Source organism: Drosophila subpulchrella, chromosome 2L (genome assembly GCF_014743375.2).
Source record: "Drosophila subpulchrella strain 33 F10 #4 breed RU33 chromosome 2L, RU_Dsub_v1.1 Primary Assembly, whole genome shotgun sequence".
Classification (NCBI taxonomy): domain Eukaryota; kingdom Metazoa; phylum Arthropoda; class Insecta; order Diptera; family Drosophilidae; genus Drosophila; species Drosophila subpulchrella.
Window position 1 is genome coordinate 22,489,481 of NC_050610.1, and position 14,479 is coordinate 22,503,959.

A 14,479-nucleotide genomic window follows, 5' to 3' on the forward strand; every position below is an offset into this window, starting at 1 on the left:
ACTCCTAGAGGTTTTATTGATTCACTGAGATACAAAGAGAAAATATACAGAATGCTGATCTCATAAAATCCACATCATATACATATATATTTTTCTTCTTGAATTTACATTTACTTTTAGAATTAACATTTATTTATATGTGACTTTTTCGAGTATTAAACCAAATAATTAGCTTAGCACTCATTTAGTACTTTACTATTTTCTTGTAAAAATGAAAATAGTTTCTTTTTGAAAAAGGTGGAAGATATATAATAATAAAAACTATTGTTTTATTTATAATTTTAAAAATGTTTCCAAATCGTTTGGTAATCAAGTCTGATGAAATAAATTTCACCTAGTTAGAACATAAAAAAAATAGGGAAATTGACTAATTTATAAAGAAAAATCAGGTTTTATTTGACAAATTACTCACAAAAATCGATTACAAAATTTAAATTAATTGACTTACATAGCTAGCCAATGTAACGGTCTTTTCAAAATCAAACAGGGTGGTGTGCGTATAACAGAAAAGTTTGCAGCGATAACATTAACAGCGGGCCACCTAACATCGCTGTTGAGAGCTCGTGTCACGAATTCACCTCTGTCAGTTGTCAGCTGTTTATCAGTCGTGTGAAAAATCTTTTTTATTTAAAAATTTAAAAAAGTGCAAAAACCCCGGGATAAACAATTAATTGGAGTGCGGAAAAGGGCAGACCAGGATTAGTCGAAACTCGCGTCGTTTTGGTTCTTTTAGTTTTCCTTAAACCACTTTGCTTTGCGCTCTGTCAGGCATTTCATTTTCGATTTCCATTCGTGGTTTCCCAAGTGATTATCAGCAGGGGATTATGGATATTCTGAGGAAAATGTTCAAGACCGAGGCGGAAAAGGAGCCGGAGTGAGTACTAGATGGTTGGCACTACGGAATGCTGGGCATTATGCAAGTTTTGGGGGGCCGCCGCCAAAGTGCAGCGGTCGCAAAAGTCTAAAAATATTAGGGGGGGCTGGGAATACGGCAGCGGCTTTTTTGCAGGCGACAATGGATCGATAACCAGGCACCTGCCATGATAGATACATTTTCACCAGGATATACACACGCACGCGGAAAAGCGCCTGCTTCTCGGCTTTTCTCTCCCTGCGAGAAAAGCGGAGGCTGCGTAATGGAGCAACCGGGGGTTGCAAATCCGAATTCCTTCTCATCCATCCCTCATCCTAACTTTTCCAACACTCTTCCTCTCTTTGGACAGCTCTTCGATTTCCGCTTCCAATAAGGACGAGTTCCGGAAGCCCCAGTGGTTCGAGGAGGCCGAGACCGATGACGAGCTGTTCGACGACGATCGCAAGTTCGCCTTCCAGGTCTTCACCAGTCCGCTGGAGATGCAGAAGCACTTCGAGAGCCAGCTGCAGCGGCTCCTGGAGTCCCTGAACGATAGTGATGGTATGTGGTATTATCTCAGGGATTATAGCCCCTTGAAAATCACAGTAACATCTTGAAAACATGTTTTTGAGCAGGTGTTTTTAGGATCTTATAGCTGTTTATGGAATATTATCCTTTTATTTTAGATTTTAATTTGAAATATCAATCTATAGAACTAAAATGGATTTGCAGATGATAATACATCCTTTTCAATACACATATGATATCAAATATTAAAAAATATAATTATATTTTTGGATTATTTTGATTATCATAGACTCTTGCAGATGATGATACACCTATTTGAAAACACACATTCATAAAATATGTAAAGAAAACTGAAACATTAGGTTGTTGTATATAAATAGCTTACTTATTCAGTCAAAGAAAATCGACTTGCAACAACGTAATTGGTTGTTTGATATGTCATTATACAAGTGACACTTAATCCATAGGTAATTGGAACGTCGTAGGTCTTTAAATGGTACTATTATAGCAAAAGGTCAGCAATATTTACTTCTACAAATCAATAGTTTTGAGGAATAATTTCTTGGTTCCTACCTTTATATTAATATTATTGATTTACCTTTTCTATATACAGATGGCTTTGAGCGGGACCTAAAGGAGGACTTCCTAAAGCCGGGCTTCGAGAGCAAGATTTTGAAGAAGTTTGAGCAGCAGAAGGACCTATCCCTGGATACCGATCTGGATGGCGAGTAAGTTATACCAATATCTCCAAGCCAGAGCAGATTTAACCACTTGCTATTTCCAGGATCTATGCCGATCAGTTGCACTCGCTCATCCAGCGGTTGAATCCCGAGGAGAAGATTGAGCTAGGCGACCAGGAGATAGGCCATATCTTGCCATCCAATCAGCATGGCTATCGCAAGGGCTATCAGCGAGCCAAGCTCACGGACGAGGAGATCATCATGGGCCGGATCCATGGAACCATTGCCGATGGCGAGAGCCAGTCGGATGCTCGTCCGCCACGTCCGCCGATGAACAACAAGCCGGACATCATGACGCCCATGACCCCGATGTTGCCGCGCAGTGGAATGTCTCCATTCGGCGGGGTATTCGATGGCAACTATCAGGTGAGAAAGATGAAGGCTCTTCTCATGGAAAATCCTTTAATTTGGTGTGATCTTCGATAGGGTCCCAAGCTTTTCAGCCAGAGCGTGATGACCAAGACAGTGCGCAAGCCGGACGGCAGCTATGAGACCACCAAGGTGACTCAGGACTCGTCTGGTCACAAGACCACCACCATAACCAGGATGATAGACGGTCGCAAGGAGACCACTGTCACCCACGATGGCGGGGATCCTTCCCTCGGATTGGGTGGAAAGCAAAAGCTGCAGCAGAGGCAGCAGCAGCTGCAGCTGCAGCAGAAGGAGATGGCCGTGGCCCGTGGCGAACGCAACATATTCGTGACAAAAGAAGGCTACGCCATGCCACGGAACCTCTGGTGACCAGTGGTGAACAACTATTGCCCCAATCAAGACAAGCGATCTCTGCTGCAGCAACAGAAACACCAGCAACAGTATGATGATAGGCTAAAGCGATTCGTCGGCAACATAGTCCCGCATCCACACAACATCCAAATTAGAACCTACTACATTTTAGTTTACATTCTCCTTAGTGTTTGGTGTTTTAGATGAAACGCACTTGAGACAACAGATGACGACGACGATTATTGACCATGATTTTATTGACCAGCGATCGCGCGAGATCAGCTGGGCATATATATTATGTGAGACAGGCGCACCACCCGGCGGCGCCGCACTCTTTCAGTTCCCAGATCCAGGGCTCCTCTCTGCAGGCCAAGGTTCGGACTCCTCCGATTCGATGGAAGTTGGAGATGGAGTTTTGGCTGCCGGAGATGATGGCTCGTGTTGAGCGGTGCGAACGTGTGATTTTCAGTTTTGCGAGCAGCAAGGAGCAGGCCAGCCGGATTGGATGGATGGATGGGATCACAATCCCCTAGAGCGCTGGCATCCAAAACGAACGGAACAACCAACCAAGAAATGATCGCCGAAACGGCGGCAGTTATTGTATTATTGTATTGATTCTTCGTGTTACTATCTGTGTCTCAATGCTGCGATCGTCAGCATCTAAAGTGCCCGTAGTGATTTAACAGCGCGAAAAAAAAGAAAAAGGAAGCCACTATACAATACATTACCGCTTACCAGGCAAACAAATCAAGTTTATATACTATTCTATCTACAATTGCGTTAATTTGCTTAGTTATACTCTCTACGTTTTATATGCTTAAACCACCCGCGTGGTGATTTGATCTGGTTTCTGCCCAAGCAGTCGAGTTCAACTCACAGTATTTTGAATTATAATTCGGTTTTTTGTTTATTAGTTTTACTAATCTTTAATGCCTAAGTTGATTTTGATCAGAACTAACTTTTAAAGAGGACACAATGCATACACGCATTAGTTATCATTCAAGAAACATGCAAATAAAGTGTTGTGCAATATAGAGTTTTGACTTTGATATTGGGGAAAAGGAAAGTGTGTATATTAAAATGGTTAGTAGTGTTGAATTTTGCTAGGATTTCTGAAAGTACTCACTTAAAATCGATGGTTTTTTAATACCCATGATCACGGACCAATACCATTATCAATAGATAGAGACTAATTATGATTGTTAGAGGTCGATTTCGGATAACAGTTGATCCGAACCAGATGTTTCTCATTAAAGTATAATTAATTTTACCCTGAATCCTGGCTTTACACAACAAAAATGATATCACATTAAGATCAACGACTAGTTATGATGATAGTAATCTTCTAACATTTTGTTTGTTATACTAAGTTCTGAAGAACTGTTTTTAAAGTTTCTGTAAAGAGTTGTTGGAGCTATCTGGTTATTAAAAAGGTATACTCCCTTACTGAATGCATGGTCCATGTGAATAGCCCTTTTGTTTGATAGTTTTATTCAGTTTAGTTGGGTTTAAACTAGAGCAACAGGATAGACAGGTTTTCAAGATGCTTAGCAAGCTATTGGCTATGGGCCATCATGGATTCCGAATCCTCAATGATGATGGTCGTCTTTCTTGACGAAGCGCAGGCCGCAGTAGCCGCAGATGTGATTGCCGGGTTTGTCCTGGATAAAAGACATGATACAATGTGGGGTACTGATATGATAGTTAGTTATGGGTCTCACCAGGTTGATGTACACCTTGGGATGACCCAGGGGACCATCGCCTCCGTCGCAGAAGACAACGCGCTCGGTGCATTCCTTGGGCGGCACCTCCTCGATGAGCTGGATGCCCCAGTTCTCGTTCACATACCGCTTGGCATTCACGAATCGGGCATTGCGGTAGTCGTCCTTATCGAACACCTGAAATCGACATCGGTTTACTATATATCTTTCTATATATTCCACTCAATGTTTGCGTAATCGCAGGATGGTTGGGTTTCGGTTCGAGAAATTGCCAATATTCTTACTTGACCGGTGTGTGTGACCTTCTCGATGTCGCTGCAACTGCTGGACTGGCGGACGGCGGCCAATGGGGACATCCAATTCTGGCAGGGACGGCCGAGTTTGGCCAATTTGTTTACCAATTGCTTGCTGGCCATATTTTTTACCACAAATTTGCTCGCACAATGTATTGTGACAGGAATCACCCTGTGGCTGTCAGCTGGCCTAACAGCGCGTTAACAGCGCAGATGTTAGTTGACATTTAGTGTGTTGATCAACACTGTCTATTTTCAAACTTTGAAACTTTCCCATCCCTGACATTGTTAATTAATTTATTGATATTAAACAAATAATGTTCCATTAATAGTATCATAACATAACCAACATGTGTTACAACTTGTTCTTAACATAGTTGGATATATTTTCTTTCCTTAACTTTAGTAAGGATGCTACTAGTAGGCAGTCCTTCTTAACGTTGTTTAACACTGATGTTATTCCTTATTTCACCACACTGTTTACAAATGAGGTTACGCTTTTTATTCCAAACTAATATAATTAGTAAGTCATTATAAAATATTGGCTTATATAAGTCAACAGAATAAAAAGTGATAATAGCTAGACAGAAAAGAATTGCCAGCATTTGGAGAAGTCTTTTAGTGCCAGTGCCTGGTCTTCATGGAAGGGAGCAAGTGAAGTAAACGCCGGTGGCATTTTGTTCCAAACTATTGTAATTCATAAAAGATTATTACATATTGGATATCGTAATTTAGCAGAATGAATTGTGATATTATCTAGACAACAAAGTTTTGTCTATATTTGGAGGAGAAGAAGCACCACTTCATGTATGTTTGTAATAATGTTCATAGTTCTGTAGATATGTAAGTACAACGTACATTCAATGTACTTCATCCATTATGGTAAGTCGTTATTTACCTAAAAATAATGATTTCAGGAATTATCGCAATTAATATTTAATATTAGTTTAACATTAGTTACATCTTTTATTTCGAGAAAACTATAATTGCTGGAGGGATCATCTAGCCGTTGTCGAAGTCTTTTACGGAATTTCCTGAATAATTCAGGAACTATCCAGGCGAAATCTGTAAACGATGATTTTCTGGACTTTTCCGTTCTATACTTGGCGCTCGAAGTTCACAAATAAAGAAGTTAACAATAAATAACAACCCCCATTGGGTAAGTAATACGCACTGAGTATATAAGAGATAAACTAAAAGATATTTTAAATATGATTTTATAATATACCTTATACGATCCCAGTTGAATGAGATTCCTATGATTCATGTGTACAGCTTCTGTATAGTATGCCAAAGTTTTTCGCACGTTCTCTGCTCAATAAAATATTGTTTAGAACCGAGGGATGTAAACAAAGACCGAAGAAAGAGCACTATTTTCCGTTGTAGAAAGCGCCACGAAAAGAAAAGCCGGCAGATGATACCGAGAGCGGATTCTTCGTGCGCATTTCCCGAACCACCATCTCTTTCACCGATTCGAAAATTTTCGAAATCTTCCCCCAAAGATCGGTGTTTTGCCTCCTGGCGCTTGGGCTGCCCATTCAGTTAGTGTTTCGTGCTCGTCGAGTGTTGTTCTCGGTTCTTCCTCTACAACATCTAAAGTTCTTCATTGAAAAGTCTTCTTTCCTGCCATCCATGCATATATACACGCCTCTATATATACGCATATATAGAAATTGAAATTGGAATTGTTCGCGCAAAGAATTCTGGTGTAAAATCAAAGCGAATTTACGGTGTGTAATATTACAAATTAATTGGCGTATACCATGTGTGCTATTAAGATCCCATTGAGAAAGCTCAAAGAAATGCCCAATTTTCCAAGGATTACATAATCGGCAGTGAAGTGCTTTTTGGAAGAGAAAAAAACGTGTTTTTCCACGTTTTCCGGTGCGAGAAAATTGAACGGAAAGAATATAGAATCGTGGTCCATAATCGATGGAATGGATATCAAAGAGGGATATATCCCATAAAGCGGATGGCAATTAAAAGTGGTCCCATACCAGAATAAAGTGAAGCATGCGAGGCTGCATCTTTTTGCTCTCGGCATGGTTTCCTCCGACCGAACCGAACCGAAAGTTTAACGAACTGAGTTCATTTCTATTTTTGAATAATTCGAAAGCAACCAACAACCGACAACCGCCGCCGCAAAGTGAAAAGTCTGAAAAGTCTGCATGAGTTTTCCTCGTCGCGGTGGTGCGATTGGGATTGGGGGACGTGTGCTTTTTAAGTGGTGCCGATGGTGGACCGATCCACCAATATACACAACTACACCACCGTACCGCCTACACTGTGCAATTTTTGGTTTTTTGTTTTTGGAGAATCCATAAAGGAACTGAAATATTGAAAGCAGATGATGAACATTTTTTGGCTACAGAACTGTGCAAAATTCTGGAATAATTCTAGAAGACATGAAAGCCGTGGGGGCAGGATATGAGTAACCGTTGCTTTTGTTTTGTAAAACATTTTTCAATTATAAATTCTGTTTATTAACATTAAATATTCAATTAAAGTTAAAAATACTATAAAATTAAAGTTCAAAATTATAATATTTTGAAAAATTAAAATTTAAAAATTTTTTTATATTTACATACATATATATTTATAATAAATATATTGGCTTATTTAATCATCAACTAGCAGTTTAAAAAAGTACAAGTTTTGACTGTGAAAAATCTATAGTTAGGTAGTTTTTTATAGATCATTCTGTATTTATCTAAAAGAGCTTAGTATTTTTTAAACACTTTTCATTCTGACATTTCAATGTCTGTTTATTTTGTCAAGTTCAATTTATTTACCATCCAAATGAATTTATTTGCTCAACACAATTCACTTGAAAAACAATTATTTAAATTTTCCTTTCTGTACAAAATGTTTTCGAAATTCAGCTAATTTCACTTTCACGCAGCATACAATATGAAATCAATGATTTCTGAGGCGTTTCCAAGGTTTCCGCATACATTCTGCGAGGAATATATCATAGACTTTTGAGGCCTTCAAACAATTTTGACAGCGGCTAATCCCCAACTGCCCACTTTTCTCCTTGGTGCCACTTTCGATCTGTAGCATAATGTTGATATGAATTCATGAATTGTAATTTATCTGCCAGGAGCACATATATTTTCACTAATATATGTGACAACTAGCTGAAATAAATGTTTGTGCGCCAAAAAGCACTCTTCGGAGACTTGAAAGCCGTACACTCACGTCAGCCCCATTTATAAAGATTGTATAAACGCCCCGAGCACTTCCGTTAGAATCTATATCTTTCCTATATATGCGGATATTATGTGCGTAGTCTGGTGAAATTAGTTGGCTACCTGCTTTCGAGAATAGGTCATGATTTATTTATGTTTCTGTAGCCTATTATTATTTTTATTTTTTGGCCACTTGACATAATTGGGTTGGATGTTCAGGTGATTGTTTTGGCTAATGAACAAATGATGATTTATGTACAGTTTTTTATGGTTTTGGGGGATGCCAAGAAATTCTACGTTTAAATGTAAATATATATACCTGTTCAGGGTTATATATTTTGAATTTTTAAATATTTCTTTAATTCCTGCCTTTTAAACTGATAGTTTCTTAAGGACTTAAGTTTCCAAAACTAAATCAAATTCTGTAAGTGGGAAAAAAAGAGGGACATACTATAAACCATTTAAAAAACTTTAAATTCAATATACTCATTAATTCCTGCCTTTTAAACGATAGTTCCTTATGGATTTAAGTTCCCAAAAGTAAATCAAATTCTGCGGCAGCGAAAAGAAGAGGGGACATTTTATAAACCATTTAAAAAACTTAAAATTCAATATACTCCTTAACTAAACATATTTTTTAATTACTCCTTCGCCAGTGTAATATGTTAAATTAAACCCCACAACCCCGTCCAAAAGTCTTTGTGAAACAATAGCCACCCCGAACGTAAACTCGAAATAAAACCAAACCCAAAGATCTCGATCGTCTGACCCGTCTGCCGCGAAGATGTCCGGGCAGCAACCGCCGCCGTATGGGAATGGACCACGTGGCTGGAATCCGCGTCCGCACAATCCCGCCTCGCCATCGCCCTCGTCCTTCCTGTACCGTCCGCCCTCGCCGTGGACAACGGCTCCGAGTCCACCGCCGATAATCTCGGGACCTCGTCCCTATGGCCATGCCATGTCGCCGGCGCCACTCAACCAGGTGAGGGGTCAACGTGGGAGCAATAATATACCCCATCCAAGGCCCCAGTGGCCAGGTGGTAACCAATCACCGGCGCCCTACCAACCGGCACCATCACCAGGTGGCTACTATGGCGCAGGAGGTGGACCATCGCCGGCTCCACGTCCCTTTCGACCGGCTCCCCTGCAGCACCAGAACTCGTACGGGGCCCAGCCGACCAGCTCCTTCCAGCTGTCGCCGACGCCATCGCCCATCGTCTGCCAAACTCCGAGTTCGGACTTCAACTATAGCAATCGGCAGACACCGCTGTCGCACCAACTTGGTGCCCCACCACCGCAGTTCTACCACCCGCAGCAGCAGCAGGGAGCGCCGGTGATCCCACCACAACCGAGACAACACGGAGGACACGGACTGGCCCAGGATCAGATCGATTTCGTGGGCGTACCGCTGGAGCCTCCGCAACCTAAATCCTATGTGATTTACGATGACGAAGAGGAGTTCGGTCCCTCGACAGCCGAAATTATTGCGAACCAATCGCAGGACTACATCGACGAGAAGCTTGCCGAATATCAGATGACGATATTGCAGTTGCAAGGTGAGTGGGGATGAACTACCTCTATAAGAAATTTATTTGGGCAAAAAAATATCCGTTAAAAATAATACATATTCTTACCACTTTTCTAAGTATTGGGTATATTATTTTCTTCTGATAAATAATTCGATATCTTATAAATCTTAAATACCTTTTGGAAACTAGAAATAGTATTTCTGATATATAAAAAAAATGTAGAACTATATTAGAAATCATGAAAAATTTAAGATGTACCGATTGTTTCGTCAATAAATCATTGAAAACGAATTAGTTTTCTAGTCTTAAAGTTCGTTCATATCAATTTACAAGACGTGAAAATGGTATATATATTTTATAAAACGAATTTTAAATTTTTTTCTTATATAGTATATAATTTGTTTTAATATTAATATTGCACCTACTTTTTAAATAGGCAGCGCTTTGATTAATGCACCTTTAGCAAACTTTATAATAAAAATCCAATACATTTAGGATGTTGCACTACTATATCTCCCAGTGCAGCTGATTCAGCGGCATTCTAGAATTTTTTAAGGTGACAACTTGGACGCCCCTTCAACACACAAATAACGTGTAAAATATTTGATTTTCTCTTGGCAAAGCATTGAACTTTGTTGAATCAGAGTGTTTTTTTTATTTTTTGAGTGCGGGAAAAGCAAATGTAAATGTCAACCGAACTTGACCCAGACAGCTTCGTCCCACGTTCCCCCATCCGTAGCACCCATGTGATCCGAATCCAAATGCGAATCTGCTGTATCCGCATCACACTCCTGACATCATCGCTCGAAAGTAGACTATGGCCCAGATTCCTTGGCTCTTTTTCACCTTTCGCCGCTTTTAAGTGCCTTCAGTTCGAACATTATTTTGGCTATTTTGGTGCCTTTTGTAGGTGCACTTGGCCAAAGGTAATGACATAATGTTGTCGCCAAAATGGAAGAGGAATATAAATTTTTTGGCAATCGTGCAAATTGCAATCGCCAATACGAACCAAACACATCGAATGCCAAATGAATCGATGAATTGTTATGCACACATATAGATTGTATTTATATTTTTGTGTGCTTTCTAGCAATTCACAAGTGCTGAGGATGAGATAATTGGTTATTTAATATTTTTCACTTATGAGGGTGGGTCCAGAATATATTTGCAAAGTCAATTTAATTCTTTTCGCAACTTTGGTAATTTGTATAATTTAGCACTTTTGGTATCACTTTAGTTTAATGGAAAAGTAAGAGTGTTTCTCGAGAAATTTATATTCCCATGAAGTTGTACAAATATAACAAATTTAAAAGCGGTTTAAAATATTATTGTTATGTTTTTTTATATGTGTGTTATTTATGTAAAAAAATTGGCTTAAAAAGAAGCACTGTTAAGTGATATTTTAAAATATAAAACATGTTTTTATACAACTTTAACTTAAACATTTAACAAATGTACAATGATTAAAATGAGGAACCTGTTTTTTATTATCGGAGTATTATGATTTTTATAATACTATAATATTTTTCGTTACCTTTTTGAGGTTGTAGTTAGGTTTTTAAATTTTTTAGAAAGGTTTTTATAAAGACTCTTTTAATTTTAGGGGCCTAGTGTTCATTTCCCGCCCAAACTAATACCTTTTTCGTTAGATTACAAAACGTTTATGCTTTAAAATAAGTAACTAAATTGAATATCTGGCTCTACACACTCAGGACAATGGGAAAATCGGATTTCCTTTTGGCCACAATTGCCGGCACAAGTCGACTGTAATTAATTGACTGGCGTGTGATCACACTTTGTGTGGAACTGATAGGCGAGGTTTTCTGATTTTGAGCCTTTTGTTAGGCGTACTTAGCTGATGAGTGGAACGGCCAATGAGATCACTTTTTATATTGAAACGCAACGAGTCTGTAGACTATAGACCTGACTATGGGATTATTCGGAAAAGTTGTTTATAGACTGAAGCACAACGCAGTGCTTTGAATGTGAATGCGAATGCCTTTTCGTGTTCCAATGGTGATGATGATGCCAGGTCCGGTGCTGATGTCACAGTGGAAATGGCTTCACTATTTTATTTATATATACATTGCATTGGTTCCATCTGATTTTATTCCCATTGTCTTGTTAGGCCCCAAAGTTCTATTCCCCCAAAAAAAACTTGGCTGCATCTTGATTCAGTTTTGGGCTAACTTATTTTTAGACGCTTGTTTGGCATGAAATAGGTATCTCAAGGGACGGTCTGTGCTATTTTCGTCTAATTTTCTCGCCCTGCTTTCTGGTTTATTTTCAAATTTAGCAGCGTTTTTCTTTTTAGTTGTTTTCCTTTCTTTTTTTTTTTTGCTTGCTCTACTCGAACTTGTCTTGTCACGACGAGAAATGCGATTAAAAATAGAGTTTTTAGAGTTTTCTGGGATTTTCAGCTGTTTTGCTTGGCTTCGTTTTTCTGGGATTTGGTATTTGGTTGTTCAACACATGGTTTCTTTTGTATATTTTCAAAATACACGTTAAGTTTACAAGAAACTAAATTATGGGAATTGTGGTTTTAATTATAAGGAAGTATTTGAAATTCGTAAATGTTTGGGAAACCATTTAGATTTAACTAAACAAAATGGTCATTACTTAGTTAAGTTTAACTGAAAAATGTCTAATTGTTTTTCTCCCACAATAAAAAAGATTAATTACCTCTAATAAATCTTTGAAACTATACACAATCATAAACTCAAGCTGATGGATGTTTAAAGGTTATTTTAACTTGATTTCATTGACTAGCAAAATATATATATATAATATAGACTGTTTTGTAAAACACAATTTGTAATCCCCTGTCATGTTTTAAGTGATATCTATTTGACAACCTTAATTTAAAGTTATTATATAATAAAACAAATCTCACGACAATAAAATCAAATAGAAAAAAAACTAGAAATTCCACATGCTGATCAAAATGTTTGTTAATTTATTCTTTTCTGTTGCAAATATATATTTTACAATAAACGTTTTGGTCAACTCCCACGCGCCTTCGCAAAATGGGAAACATATGAGAAATTTGCATATATCTGGTTCTGTACGTAGATGTATAATAGCTATAAATACGGAATTCTAGAAACTAATTTTATCATTTTTCGCACGTAGAAATCGGGCATGGATGATGATATCTAGACATATGCAAATGCCTCAATTCATACAAATCAAAATTGTTGACAGTTGCCCAGTTCTCTTTTTTTAAATTGCTTTTCGGCTTTTGCGAGGTCTATTCATTTCTTAAAAGTATGTGCACTCAAATATTTATGGCTAATAGTTTATATCGTTTACATAGCTTAATTTTTGTGCAAATAAACTTTCTTGGCTGATCTTAAAAGGAATTCATATTCTTTTAATTGCCCCTCGAAATGACTAATGCCTCGAAGCTAAAAAATATGTATTTGGCTCTTTCTCATAGATGAATTTCTGTTTAGAGAAACGGTTGTGATGCCTTGAAGTCAATATTTGAAGACCAAGAAGCTCTGTTCGTTTGCCTGGCCATTAAACAGAGCAACTTTATGGTTAGGTGTGAAATAAATGAGGAAACATCAAATATAAATTGGGCAAAAAAGAAATAGCATTGAAAGTGCTGAAAATTGAGTATTTCGAGAGCGGAAACCAATGTTTATGCGAAATAATGTTTGCCCAAAAGTCGAAATGGCTGCTGGAGATCTTTATAAATATAGATGGTTTAAAATTAGAAATCGCTGTACATATGTTTATGTATATGGGCAACTGGATCATGAGGGTATATTCAAGGCAACAGATGCCCAAAGGAAACTAGATAAGGAATGTTTTGTGTATATAGTCAAGAATCTTTAATCTTTATATTATTTTAAAAAATTATGTGATGATTAAAGTAGATATACACCATCATCTTTTCTTTCTTTCCTTATAATTTCTTGTTTTTTTTATGTGTGATATGATATGTCTTTACATATCTAAGTTACAACCGAGTTACCTATGGCCTTTCAAGTGGCTACCACTTACAATTTTACAACCCGCACAGTGGCTCACACCCATTTTGTAAACAATATTATGCTATAAAATAAAGTTGAACATGTGAATGTAATCAAGAAGGCGCCACTTTGTTGCTTTCTCGGGGACCAGCTGCTACAGCCACCAATGTTTACTTTAGGTTTATAGATGTTCTTTAAATATTCCAATTTTACAAGATATTTCAAGTGGTGGTCTATTGTGTGGATCACTACAATAAGATTCCAATTAAAAATAGAAAAATGGTATAGTGGCTTCTAATTAACAGAACATTTTAAGGGGTTTTACCACTTGTAAAGCAAATATATATTTTATTTTAAGACCTTAAAAAGAATATGAAATTATGGAACTGTAAAAATACATATAGTAGATTCTATAATATGAACTTTTTATCAACAGAACATTTTATTAATACCACTTGTAAATCAAATATATATTTTATTTTAAGACCTTGAAAAGAATACGAAATGATGGATCTATATAAATACATCTAGTAGATCTATAATATGAACTCTACTATAGTATAGTAACAATTAATAATTTTAGGGGCTGTGAAAATTACATTTCGAGTGGATTGCTTTCGAATTCATTAAAATCCGCCGACCTTTGTCCAGTTTAGAATTAGAATTTGTCTATGAATAACAAATTCAATTGCGTTGCCAGCAAATTGCTTTAGGCCATTTGAAGTGCAACTTTATATCTCAGGGCCAACTTCTCAGCGTGACAACAATAAAAATATAGAGAGAAATATCAGATGCAATGCAATCACCGCACCGTGACGTCATTAGTCTAGTCTGGTTTTGAAATAACAAACCTCGGCAAACTTGTTTATTTCTTTTAAGTGATTATGTAAGCTCCAAACGTGAAGATAAAACATTTGTTTT

The 14,479-nt window shown here is 37.7% G+C and overlaps 3 protein-coding genes across 3 annotated transcripts in view; 2 read left to right on the forward strand and 1 right to left on the reverse strand.

Moving 5' to 3' along the window:
* Nucleotides 1-551: 551 nt before the first annotated feature.
* LOC119547586 lies at nt 552-3,878 on the forward strand. The gene is made up of 5 exons (XM_037854494.1): nt 552-874; nt 1,224-1,414; nt 1,995-2,109; nt 2,166-2,487; nt 2,548-3,878. Exons 1-5 carry the CDS (start codon nt 825-827, stop codon nt 2,860-2,862), a joined length of 993 nt encoding a protein of 330 aa, XP_037710422.1. The 5' UTR covers nt 552-824; the 3' UTR covers nt 2,863-3,878.
* Nucleotides 3,879-4,312: 434 nt separating this feature from the next.
* Nucleotides 4,313-5,027, reverse strand: LOC119547587 (NADH dehydrogenase [ubiquinone] iron-sulfur protein 6, mitochondrial). Its single transcript, XM_037854495.1, has 3 exons — nt 4,850-5,027; nt 4,566-4,742; nt 4,313-4,505 (listed from the first exon to the last, which is right to left on the reverse strand). Exons 1-3 carry the CDS (start codon nt 4,979-4,981, stop codon nt 4,434-4,436), a joined length of 381 nt encoding a protein of 126 aa, XP_037710423.1. The 5' UTR covers nt 4,982-5,027; the 3' UTR covers nt 4,313-4,433.
* A 1,402-nt stretch (nt 5,028-6,429) lies between these two features.
* The window catches only part of LOC119548883 (nesprin-1), a 109,502-nt gene continuing 101,452 nt past the window's right edge, over nt 6,430-14,479 (forward strand). The window contains exons 1-2 of the mRNA XM_037856526.1: nt 6,430-6,588; nt 8,706-9,605. Coding sequence (XP_037712454.1) covers nt 8,834-9,605 — 772 coding nt within the window. The 5' untranslated portion in view covers nt 6,430-6,588; nt 8,706-8,833. The remainder of the gene's footprint in view (nt 6,589-8,705; nt 9,606-14,479) is intronic.

Bases quoted from the DNA above. Each gene is read 5' to 3' on its own strand.
- LOC119547586 (XM_037854494.1), top strand. From the start codon at position 825: ATGGATATTCTGAGGAAAATGTTCAAGACCGAGGCGGAAAAGGAGCCG. The intron at 875-1,223 runs GTGAGTACTAGA...CTCTTTGGACAG, and splicing joins GAGGCGGAAAAGGAGCCGGA to CTCTTCGATTTCCGCTTCCA. The intron at 2,488-2,547 runs GTGAGAAAGATG...GATCTTCGATAG, and splicing joins TATTCGATGGCAACTATCAG to GGTCCCAAGCTTTTCAGCCA.
- LOC119547587 (XM_037854495.1), bottom strand. From the start codon at position 4,981: ATGGCCAGCAAGCAATTGGTAAACAAATTGGCCAAACTCGGCCGTCCC. The intron at 4,743-4,849 runs GTAAGAATATTG...TGTCGATTTCAG, and splicing joins AGGTCACACACACCGGTCAA to GTGTTCGATAAGGACGACTA. The intron at 4,506-4,565 runs GTGAGACCCATA...TCTTTTATCCAG, and splicing joins CCAAGGTGTACATCAACCTG to GACAAACCCGGCAATCACAT.